Source organism: Orussus abietinus, unplaced genomic scaffold (genome assembly GCF_000612105.2).
Source record: "Orussus abietinus isolate OABI.00-Male unplaced genomic scaffold, Oabi_2.0 scaffold29, whole genome shotgun sequence".
NCBI lineage: Eukaryota > Metazoa > Arthropoda > Insecta > Hymenoptera > Orussidae > Orussus > Orussus abietinus.
Window position 1 is genome coordinate 966,008 of NW_019395567.1, and position 12,367 is coordinate 978,374.

At 48.0% G+C, this 12,367-nt stretch overlaps 1 protein-coding gene across 4 annotated transcripts in view; it reads left to right on the top strand.

Annotated features, from left to right (window-relative positions):
* Nucleotides 1-12,367, top strand: part of LOC105700706 (rho GTPase-activating protein 6) — an 18,164-nt gene continuing 5,797 nt past the window's right edge. For 2 of the 4 annotated variants that reach the window (XM_012426835.2, XM_012426850.2), the window contains exons 1-4: nt 985-2,784; nt 4,777-4,933; nt 5,545-5,661; nt 10,628-10,815. In XM_012426835.2, the coding sequence (XP_012282258.1) occupies nt 985-2,784; nt 4,777-4,933; nt 5,545-5,661; nt 10,628-10,815 (2,262 nt within the window). Of the gene's footprint in view, nt 2,785-4,776; nt 4,934-5,544; nt 5,662-10,627; nt 10,816-12,367 lie in introns of all 4 variants that reach the window. The other 2 variants (XM_012426842.2, XM_012426855.2) reach the window with 2 other exon arrangements.

Consider the following 12,367-nt stretch of genomic DNA (forward strand, 5'->3'; position numbering starts at 1 on the left):
TACCTTAGGCAGCTTCCACCTTGCCGGCGAGTCGAGGCTTTCTCGCCGCCCGAAGACGAGGACCCTGAAGAGGGCTTCGCGATAACCGCGAAGGTGGTCCCCCGAGCTGGAGAACGTTAAGGGTTCCTGGAGAAAAAGGGGGAATTTTTCCGGGAACGACCTGACAGAGGAAGATGAAGAATACCCTGAAGAAGTGAGCGGAGTCCAAGTTCTCTCATCGTCCGGGGATAAAAAGGGAATCGCCACTTGGTTGAAAGTGGTCCCAACTCTAACCGAAGAATCTTGGAGAGTATTCGAAAAAGGCATCAGGAATGACCGGGCACAGGGACCCGAAGAGCACCCTGAAGAGCGGCCTGAAGACGTGACTTTTCTCCATGCGTTGACTCTGGGGGGGACGCTGGAAGTGTATCAGGGTAGTTGCACCTTCGCTTGGAAGAACGACGAAGAGACCCTGAAGAAGACCGCAAAAGTCCTCAGAGTCTGGTCTCGCCTTGAAGGACGCCGATTGGGCTGGTCACGTGGGGCACGGTCTGAGTCCGATATTTGGACTCGAGGAAGTGCGATTTCCTCTTTCGTGAACTTTGTCAAAGTACTGTAACCTCGTAACTATACCTTGAAGCCATTGATTTTTTCCGGTACTTCGGGCTCGCGAATCGGAAAGTGTCCCAAGCATCTCTCTTCGGCATCTTCGTCAGCATCCAAGTGAACCCTGTAGTAGGGTTCCCGCCTCAGTGTTCCGACACAAACATTGGAAATTAACCAGGTTCCAAGTGCGCGTGGAAGGGGTTCGTCCATACCCCGAAGAAGCCCCCGAAGAAGACTTCGAAGGCCACCGGTGGGCCCAGACATTCCCAAAGAAGCAATCGCCTTGGAGATGCGGCGTCCCTAGCCAAGTGCGACCATTTCCTTCCTCGAAGAGGTAGCCGAAGAGGGAGCACCTCTTCCAAGGTGGTTCGCGTGGCGCGACGAGACGGAGAGGCGGCGATGGCGGAGCGTCCCGGCGGCAGAAGACGTTCTCGTCGGGACAGCGTCGAGGTCGGCGCCTCTCCTTCCGGGAAAACGGAGAAGAGGACGAAGAGACCAACTCGAGAGCGGTGGCTGCTGACGCGAAAAACATGGCGGTACATGACGGACGCAGGGCGCCGTCTGATCCCGGAAGGTGTGCACAACCGTCCGGAAGACATCCCGAAGATCGAGCAATACTTCCAGGAAGTGTGCCAACGAGAACCTCGATTCCTGCTCTGGAGGAAAGCGTCGTACCCAGGAACCCTAGGCTTCCGTGCCCCACGTCGAAGAAGAGCCATCAAGGGTGGAAGCTGCAGAACGAAGGCAAGTTCCGCGGACGAGGCGGAGGACTCATCAGGAGCTGCACTTCCTGAAGCCCTCCTAGAAGAGACCTCTCCAGAGGGGGTGGAACTCCCCAGACCCCGGCAGGGGGGCAGCACCCCCAGCACCCCTCTGACGAAAAGACGCCAACCTCAAGAGGACACCGAGGCGAAGGTCCTAGCCGACATGCTGCAGAGGTATCTGAACATGAACAACGAATCCGGTCGTCCTTCGACAGGATCCGACTACAGCGACAGATTCGCCGAGCCGTTCGACCACCACAGTCTTATCGACAAATTGCAGCTTCACCTGGACCAGATGATGGCGCAGGCGCGGCGGAAGGGAGCTGGGACGACCTCAGGAACGACATCGGGGGATGCGACCCCTGGGAGCATGTTGTCTTATCAGGGCGATTACGTGCACAAATCTTTGCTGGAGACTTTGAGCAGGTATTACGGGAAGTCCTCCAGCAGGGAACACGTGATCTCGGATATCCTGACGGACCGGAAGTTGTTGGAGAAGTTGTACTTCGACCTGCGGTGCACCAGGGGGTTCCGCGGGCCCAGGGCAACGGGGGCCTACACGTCGCCGTCTGCGCAGTGGAGAGGGAAACTCAGGGGGAGGGAGGGGCCATGGCCTCCGAGATCAGCTGATCAGGTGCGATGTGCGGAGCCCCCGCCGCTGATCTCCGTGCAGCTCCCCAGCACCGAGCGCGCCCCTGTGGACCAGGGCGTGCAGACCGACCCCCTGTCGAGGGAGGCTCTGGATGCCTATCTCCAGGATCGGGATGAGCCCCCCTCTTCCAAGGACACCCCTTCCTCAGGGAAACTCGCCGTCAGACGCAGGTCCAGCGTCGATAACGATGACGTCTCTCCCTCCGTTAGCGACACCATCAAGAGGTACCTCAGGATGGCTAGGAAGAAGTCCATCGATGCCGAGAAGGGGGACAGGTTCAAGAGGGTCAACTATGACAGGAATCTTAGGAATATCAAGCCCAAGGGGGAAGTCACCAAGATCGGGGATGACGATGGGAACCATAAAGGGTGCCAGACGTCGGAGAACTGGACCGTTGGGTTCCGCGATGGGGAGGTACTTCTTGGGGAAAGTCTCTCCGATGAGGCGGAGACTGCCTCTCCTGGGAGCAGGAATGCTAGCTCCAGGAGCTCCATGGATGCCGGGCTTGGGTCCGAGGATACCCCGTCTACTCCCAAACAACATCAGTCCTTTCTTTCCCATCTTTTGCACGGCTCTAATTCCAACAAGGAGAAACCGCATTCTGCACCTGGCTCACCTGCTCTTACGTCCTCCAATTCCGCAGGTGGCTCCGCCATGCAGAAGAGCAAGTCCTCCAGCAGCGTTGTTCATCATGGGAGCAGACTCGTTGCCAAGAAGATTTGGAGGTCTAGGAGCAAGAGCACCTCCAGGGCCTCCAATCAACCCTCTGCTTGGACCCCGCAGGTGAGTTTCAGTTTTTCCCTCGGTTTATTCAGCTTCTTTGTGCCGATCCTTCGGGAATGCTTTCTTGTACCGTGAAACGTGATGTCGAGGAAATTAATGAATTCTCTGGACTGAGAAAACAAAAAATTCACTTAATTTCAAATGTCCTCCTTTGAATGGTACCGAAGAAATATTTTGATAATTGGAAATGGAATTCTTTGACTCGAGTGAATTCCAATTAATTGGATGCAACGTTTCTTTAGAATTATGACGATTTAACCAGAAATGTCTCTTTGAATAGTTCCCTTTAACCCGCGATTATCCATAATTAGCGATTTAATCGACGATGCTGGAATCGACTCGAAGACCCGGCGAATTTACTCTAAGTGAAGAAGATTCACGTAAAAAAAGCTGCAAAACGTCCAATCGCCATCTTGTGTTCAGAATATATGAGCTGGGTTAATTATTTCGGTGAACTTCGAAGATAGATTTCTTCTTTTTTTTTTTCTTTTCTCGCGTTTGACAGCTCTTCGGGCCGACCTTGAAGAGGCTCGTTAAGGGGGCGCCATGATCGCCAATTTAGGACCTGGCAAATTCGACTCGGCCAGAAATAGTTGCGGCCTCTCTTCTGCTCTTTTTTTTTTTTTCTTCAGCTCCTCTCGCTCTCTTTCTCACGCTTAACGGTGCACGCGCTACGCATAGATCGCGCCGCATAAATTTCCCGGCAAACGAGCCGAAGTGGTTCCTGAAGTGCGGAACATTGCCCGAAATATTTCCCAAGAAATGGCCTTTCGCATCTGGGAGGGAATATCGCCTCATAGAGGGCACTGAGAAAGAAAATTCATGGAACCAAAGAAATAGTTTCTTAATTCAAAACATCATTATTTCACTCAAATAAGCTCAATAAACGGTCATAATTCTGAAAAAAAAAAAACGTTCCATCCAAATCATTCGAGTATATTCGAGTCGAATCATTAATCTCTGAAATATTTCTTCGGTTCTATGAAATTTATTTCCGCGTCGTTGGTTCATTCGAATTTTTCGCGCGTCAAAATGGCGGACCATCGACTGAATAAAAAAACCTCGCGGGCCAAATCATTTGAATTTATTCGAGTCAAATCATTATTCTTCTGTGTTGCGAAAATATTTCTTTGGTTCCATAAAATTTGTTTCCGAATGTTTGATACATTCGAAGTTTTCGCGCGCCAAGATGGCGGACCATCGACTGAATAATTAAACATTCCGGCACTCGGCACATTTGCCGGCAACGGGTTAGCAACACTCGTCGGCGCCTTTAAAATCGATGTTTGCTTACCGAGTTTTAATCGAACTCGTGAATCATTGCCTCGGGCCGATAACTCCGTTCGACGACTCTTCGGCTGTTCGCAAGTTTAAATTTTCCGCCTGGATAGTTTAAATAGATATCTCGATCCTGGCATCCCACCTGCCCGAAAATTCTGAAAAATCTCACACATCTGCAATTTTTAATAACTGAAATTAAATGAAGGATTTCGATTTTTTAAGGCTCGGCAGAAGAGACGGAATTCCGGGATTTACTTTAGTTTTCTCAAGTCTTCTCAAAATGAAGAAATTCCCAAAATTTGTGGATTTTGCAAGCTCTAGTGAATTCAATAATTGTCCTGACCTTGAAACTAAGAAAAATCGAACAAGTATTTTTTTTACGGCTCAGGGAAAACGCGCTGAAAATTCGGAAACGCGATATTCGAGTCGGGGGGGTGGAAAAGCGTTTTTTTTCCGGGGAAATCGCGGAAATATCGAAATTCGAGAGGCGTTCGACCGGCTCTTGAAATTCGATCGTCGGGTCGAATCGCAAACTCGAAGGTAATCGAAACAGGCCAAGTGGAGATGCGTTTTCAAGGGCAGTTTTCAGGGTGATGGTCCTTTTTTTTTCACCCTCCGGGTTCTTCGGAAAAGGCGGTAACTTCTTCAAGACTGAGTGCTCTCTCCTTGAAAGCCTGTACCGAGAGTTGAATTACCGAATTTGCATTCCAGGGAAAGTGCACGTGGGCAGGTACAGGGGGTAGACGAGTTACCCTGCAGGATACACCCCTCAGGGTGCTCTCCGAGGTCGAGAGGAAGGTTCTCTGCAAAGTGGCCGTGGCCAAACTGCAGGCCTTGAACCTTGGAGTGCACATCAGGCCACCGACAGGTGCGTCAAAATGATAATAGAGGATTATTTAAAAAATCAAAGCGTAGAAAAATACACCCCCTAAAGAGGACCCTGAAATTAGATCTCCAATGAAAAAAATGGAAAACTTGAAATCCAGGTGCCAGGTGCGTGGAATTGATGATTCAAGGTACCAGTCTGAAAATCATCTCTTGAAGAGGTACCTGAAATTTCTAATTCAAGATCTAATTAAATTACGAAATTAAAAGATCAGGTCCCGATCTGGTGAAATTGATGATTCGAGGCGCGAGTACATGAAACTTATGTATATCAGCCCATAAGTTTCTAATTTCAGGTTTAATTAAATAATTAGAGGTTATCGCAACCGAGTAAACTCCTCGGATTCGATTAAATAAGCGAAATGTGTGTTTTGAAATTTGTAAGAAAAGGGAAGAAATGTTCAATGGCGACGCGTTTAAGAAGCCGGAGACCGAGCTCGGCGGTCTCTCGAAGGAGAGTAACGAGGTTCGGCAAATCACGTGACCGGGGTAAATTGCTCATTACCGCGAGTCTCATTTCAGGGGATCTAATAAACCAGACCCTTTTCACCCCCGAGGGTGAGAATTTAATTGAAACTGCTCGAACTCTTTCAGAACTCGGGAGTGGCGGCGCCACGGCCACAAAGCCGAAGAGGAGGGCTTACTTGCTGAAGAGGAAGGCTCTCACCACTGGATTTTTCGATAACAAGACAAAGGACGAAAAGGACAAGGGTGAGTCACTGAATTTTTCAGAAAAATAATGATAACCCCATTTTTATTATCAACTCGCAATTAATTCGCAACGCGTGTCATTGTCCCGTATCGATGAAGGAAAATTGGGAAATGTCCAGGAAGGGAAAGTTAAGAGGAGTCCAGAGGTTCGATGAGAAAACTTTTATGCTGTAATCCATTTTCTGGGGCAAGGACCTCCTCGGGGACAATTTCCAAGGAACAAGTAGTGGAGGCGGGAGTCGGGTCAGACACGAGGAAGTCGGCGCGTCCTATTCCGCCACATTGGAATTCTCGTTTGTGGACATAAAAGTGTCACTAGAACTTTTCTAATTACTTAAATTCTTAGGGAACATGAATATAAAACTATTCCTTTAATTATTTACCTGCAGTTGATTAACACGCGTTAGTAGTAAAGGCGCGAGTTGGGTCAGTGATGACGACGTCGACGCGTCTACCTCCGCCATCTTGAAATTACCATCGCAGCTCCTAAAAGCCAAAGCATTTATTTTTTAATTACCTAAAAATAGGGGATTTATCCACGGACTTGGTCGCTAATTTCGCGGTTAGGTCTCGGCTTATAATTAGCTGAAACCGGGGAGAAAAGCGGCGCTGTTCGCGAGGGATTTCGGCTGGCGTAAATATTTACCGTACGCGTTACAAAATGTAGAAAGTCCCTCCACGTGGGCAAGAGAATTCGGGGGAAAAAGTCGAGCACACCCACGCGGAGGAATCGGATTGCCGAATGTTGAAGTCGGGCCCATTTCGCGAAATTCCTCGGAGATATGACGAGGCCGAGCAAACAAACGGACCTCTTCGAGGAGCTCTTCGAGGTGCTCTTCGAGGCCTCCAAGAGGAGGATCGATCATGCGCACGTGCCCCCGCGGATTTGGGGCAAGAATTTTTAATATCGAGTTTCTCCCGAAATAACCACCAGGACGGAATTAGGCACTTCTGCTTATATTTTCGTAAAACCCGCGTTAAAACGCGGCCCTCGCTACAACGCGCCTCTGGCACCGCCAACACCGACTCGTTGTCTCTCCTTCCTTTCCGTCTTGCGTATCGCGAATAAATAATCCAGCTGCGACGTTGTGCGCAATCGAGTGCACGAATAATTCCCCGGTACATATTATTTACCGCCGGGTAAATATTTATGTTCGTAATACCTAGGAAGTCGCGCCTCGCCGCTGCCTTTAGAAAAATTTCTGACTCGCGCGAACAAGATGGCGGCCGTTAAAATCGCAACACCCCTAAATGCAGGAAGAAACACATGAAATTAATATAAAGAGTCATTATTACACCCAGTGAATTTGTAAAAAATGACCGAAATTTCAAATATTTCCTTTGTTGACATTTTATTGGCGATTTAATGTACCGCGAATATGACTTTTCTCGATTAATGAGAAAGTGGTAAAACGGCCGTCGCCATTTTGAGCAGTCCATGAGAAATGTCCTGAATTTCCTGCGCGGTATATATTAGAGAAAATGAAATAATGAAATAAAGTAAACCCTCAATCGATTCCTCCGCGAGTATTTCTAGCGGGAAATCATTTCCGAGGGATGGGAAACATTTTCCCGGCCGGAAATTATTCTCCGGGGCCGATATCGAAGTGGAATTAAAGGTGGTTCGCGGATCGATTTGATCGGAGGGTGCTCTTCGTTTGGGCTCCATTGAGCCGTTTGTCACGAAGCGATCTTTACTCGGAAGATGAAGAACTCACCTCCCACACACCGAGGCTCGACGAGGGACGAAACTTCCCTCTTGTTTGACTATTAATAGGAGAGGATGGCTATTGCTGGACGCCGACATGGCTCCGCCGTGCAGGCTTGAGCTAATTTGGCTGCCGGCGCGGAAATAAATCCCCATGCGCTCGGGCCTCGGTCAAAATCTCGCCAAAAACGAGGAAACAGTCCGACCTGGCCACGATCATCGGCGAAACATGCAAAGAGAAGACCGAGACTGAAAGAAACAGCGGAAACGCGCCCCTGAGCATTTATAAAAACCGTAATAAATTCCCGACACGTACCGGAAGCCCAAATCGGCTAACGCGCTCATATGTGTATTTCACATTCTTTTTCTCGTTAATTTTCCAAGCTGCTTTAGGAAAATACAAAGCATAAACTGGGAAACTCCTGGGTAAATTTCCAATTTTTACGAACTTAAGTCATTGGATTAATTATCCTTTGTAGGGTAACTTTGATTGAAAATAGTGTAAATTTTACAAGTGGTTTTTTAAAGGCGTGGAGAAGAGTCAGTTTAAGAGCGTCTCGCGGAGCCGCGGAAATTTGCAAGTATTTTTTTAAAAGCGTGGAAGAAGACTTGGGTAATTGTTTAGGGGAGGTGGCGACCATGGGGACGACCCCGAAGAGCGTCTCGCGGAACTGCATCGGCCGGGCTGGTATGAGGCACAATTTCGAGTTCTAAAATTAGCGGCGGGGTGCGAGGTGCATATTTCCGCATATATCGGGTTTATTTGCGGTGCATGCCGAGTAGGCACGGTAAACGTCAATCAAGCCGAAGTCTCTTTGCGAAGAGGTCACTCACTCGGAGAATTCGCGATCGGGGAGACCCATCTCGGATCAAAGGACTTTTCTTCCGCGAATTCGCAGCATCCGGGGCAAGGTCCCCGGAATGCCAAAGTCAAAGGTAATTAGACGCGGATTTCGGGCATCCACCTGATTTCTAATCTCGAAAATATTCGCAAAAAATCCCAAAGTCGTCCTACGATTTAAATGTACGTTCGATGTTCCCGAATTAACAGGTCCTGATTTTTTTAAGTTTGCAAAATTAAAAAATATGTTCGGGTGAGACTCTACGCGGTGCAGGAAAAACGACTCGCTGATATTTATAATACGTTTAAATACCGCATGAAATTAAATCGTGAATCGAAACGTTATCGAAATCGGGTGAAACTAATTCATGGAAATTAATACTGTCTAAAGGAAGAGCATCTACGAGTGCGTGATAAATGTAGTTCCTATTTTTTATGAATTAAAATTGCAGTACACGCTTCGTGGGAGCATCGGAGTGTTCTTTTATTTAACCTAATTTTCGGTCTCGAGAAGGGAATGCTAGTTGACGAAGAGCAGGGGTTGTTTCGCCCTTTTTGGGGTATCATCCCTTGTCGACAAATGGTCCAAGCGCTATTCAAAATGGCCGCGAACTCGTCTCTGCCAGGATAAAGGACCGTCCCATTTGGCCTTCGGGCAACGATATCGAAAGTGAGGCATTACGGCGTCCCCAAGGAAGCCGAAGATTAATTTCGCAGAGAGGAGCTCTTTTCTTCCCGAGGGAATCCCCTCTTCGAGGTCGACCTGGAGGTCTGATCGATATTTATCGCGCCGCTTATCGGCCCACGGATCGAAACGGAAATCCACGGTTTTCCGGAATGGCCGGCAATTTTGCGAAGCTCGAATTCGCCCGAGAGCTTTGCAAATAACTGTCCGAAAGAGAAGGACGATGGTCTTTTTCGCATGCAATAAAAGAGAAACCGGAAGTGAAGGGGTTACCGCTTCATCCGAGAAATGGGGTGAAATATTTCTCAAAGCACGCAAAAGAGGAACATAAGGGTTCAAATGCAACGCGTAAACGTTTAACATCCTTTCCATTAACTAAAAACGGTTTAGATAAAAAATAAATATCTGGAAATCAAAAACGAAATTTCTTTAAATTCCCAATTAATTCGCGTTTCAAGATTGAACGTTAAGAGTCCATTATGTTTTTGATAAAAACCTGGGTCGCAGCGGTTTTATTATTTTTCTTTGATGCACGAGTTCTTTTTTTTTAATATGGTTTCTGGACGATGGGAGGGGGTGGGTTGATTTTTTTTTTCGGTTTCGCGGAAAAAGCGAGACTATCCATATCGCCACGGTCGAAGAGTTCGGAAAGGAGCGAACGAGCTCGAATGGCCCAGATCGCGATCTATAATGGGACGTTCTGCCATTCTATGAGGGACTTGGTTTCTTCGGCATTCGGGTTCCCGATGCCAAAAGGAACCTCGACTCCGCGCCCATTCGACGTCCGAGTCAATAAAGGTCCATCTTTTGGAATTTATTGCTTAACGCATATAAATTTAGTCGCCCTTTCGCGCACCCGGGACCCGGTTACCTAAAATCCTCCGAACGGCGAACTCCATTTCGGAGAGGTCCCTTGTTTAATAAACACGACGCAGTAACATCGTGATTAGGAAAAATGTTCAATTTGGAGCCACATGAATTTTTGGAAATTTTTTTTCAGATTTCCTCGATTAAGGTCCATCTTTTGGAATTTATTGCTTAACGCAAATAAATTCTAAAGTCGTCCTTTCGCGTACCTAGGACACGGTTACTTAAAATCCTCCGAACGGCGAAGTCCATTTCGATGAGGTCCCTAGGTGAATAAAAAGGATGCAGTGATAACGTGATTAGGAAAAATGTTCAATTTGGGCCACATGAAATTTGGAAATTTTTTTTCAGTTTTCCTCGATTAAGGTCCATCTTTTGGAATTTATTGTTTAACGCAAATAAATTAAGTCGTCCTTTTGCGTACCTAGGACACGGTTACCTAAAATCCTCCGAACGGCGAACTCCATTTCGATGAGGTCCCTAGTTGAATAAAAAGGATTCAGTGATAACGTGAATAGGAAAAATGTTCAATTTGGAGCCACATGAATTTTTGGAATTTTTTTTTCAGATTTCCTCGATTAAGGTCCATCTTTTGGAATTTATTGCTTAACGCATATAAATTTAGTCGCCCTTTCGCGCACCCGGGACCCGGTTACCTAAAATCCTCCAAACGGCGAATTCCATTTCGAGGAGGTCCCTAGTTGAATAAAAAAGATGCAGTGATAACGTGATTAGGAAAAATGTTCAATTTAGGCCACATAAATTTTTGGAAACTTTTGTTTCCGACTTCCTCGATTAATTTTTGTAAATTTATAGTCACATGAATTCTTGCGAGTTTTTACGAAATTTCCAAATTCTTTTTCAGAGAGCGCCGGAGGGTTGGTGTTCGGCATCCCCTTATCACAGTGTCTGGAGAACGACAGGATAGCTCGGATAGCGGCTGGTGAAGCTGCAGAAGTTGCAAGTTTAACCAGAAGCAGTAGACATGGCAGCAGGACGAGCTTTACGAGCCTCATCGAGGCCCCGACGAGTGCGGCGACGAAGAACGAGGAGGTAAGGACGGGATGAATCGTTATAAAAAATTGTAAATGGAGGACCTACAAAATTCCCGAGCAAAAACCTTAAGTGAAAATAAGGAGATAAGGATGGGACGTTAAAAAAAGGAGCACTGCAAAATTCCCGAGAAATCAGGTACCATGAAAAGCACCTAAGCAAAACCTAAAGCGACCCGATTGGTCTTCGTTATCGACGCCCGCGACCCTGAAGAGCGTTATCAGTGGTTAGGTTGGATTATGCCATTTTGCCAAAGCGAGTCGGCACGCCTGTAAAACGTTCGTCGATCCAGGTGCGTCACAACGGCGACGAGCTCATCGAAGACGCCGAAGAGAAGCGTCGTAGTGACGACACGTCGGACCCCGAAGAGGCGATCCGGCGTCGCGACGTCCTCGGGGCTTTGGAGGGAGGGTGGTTATTTTTCGCTCGATACGTCACCGAGCTAAACGGTGCCTTGTACTCGAGTCGGCTAGAGATGGACGGAGATATAACCAGAGGCGACTAGAGACGAGCAGCAGCGAGTGGAGTCGCTGAGAAGAGGCGCCGCGGAGGAGCAGCGTGCGAGGACGCTGCAAGCGGTACAGGATGGTGGGGAAGGTGCAGAAAGGTGGAGGAAAGATGCAGAAGAGTGGGAAAAGGTGCTAGTAAACTCGTAGGCCAGGCTTACGAGAGGAGGACGACACGGCTGCCAAGATCTCGACCAGATTTAACCGTCAAATAATTAAGATCCCTGGCATATACGAGCCCGCTTGGCCGGCCCAACCCCAAAAGCGCTCCTTTCGCTATCCCCTAAATTTTTTTTTCCCCCAAAAAATGCGAGAGTTCCACCCTGGTGTCCTCTTCGGGGTGTCTAGGATGGGAATTCTGGATTTTGGTTGCACCCTTTGTTCCTCATGGGGTGGGGTAACGCGATCCGTGGATCACTCCGAAAGTGAATTGGCGCGATTCCCAATGACGTTTCCAGAGCTTCGACGCGCTTCCCGTCCTGGGGGAGAATCCGATCCTTCGGACGTCCTGGTCGGGGTGGAAGAGTGGAGGGGATTCTCCCTTGTTTCGGAAATCAACGTTCTCCAGCCGCTTCCAGGCTCGTCGGTGACGTTGACGGCGACGGATGGCATTATTTTCTCCCTGGAAGAGGAAATGGGATTCGCGGCGCCGGGGATCGACTTGGGCAGAAGTCGCTTCGAGTCGATTCGAGCTTTACTTCAATTGGACTCGACTAGATTCGACTTGATTTAAACGCGACTCAACATGGGACCAGCTTTTCGCGAACTGGACTCGAGTTGACTCGACTTGATACGAGCTTAGCTCGAAATGGATTCAAATCAGACTCCACTTGACTCGATTCAAATTCCAGCTCGATTCGAGTGACATCGACTCACTCATCAATTTTCCCTTGATCTGCAAAGTAATATATAAAGTTGAAACGGTATCGAGTCGGCATTAAAGGTTTTTTTAAAGATCGGTCGATGGAGTTCGTCGCGCAAGGGACGTCACGTGTACCTCAGCGAGCCGACGTCACCGATCAGGAAACCCAAATAGAACAGGGCCG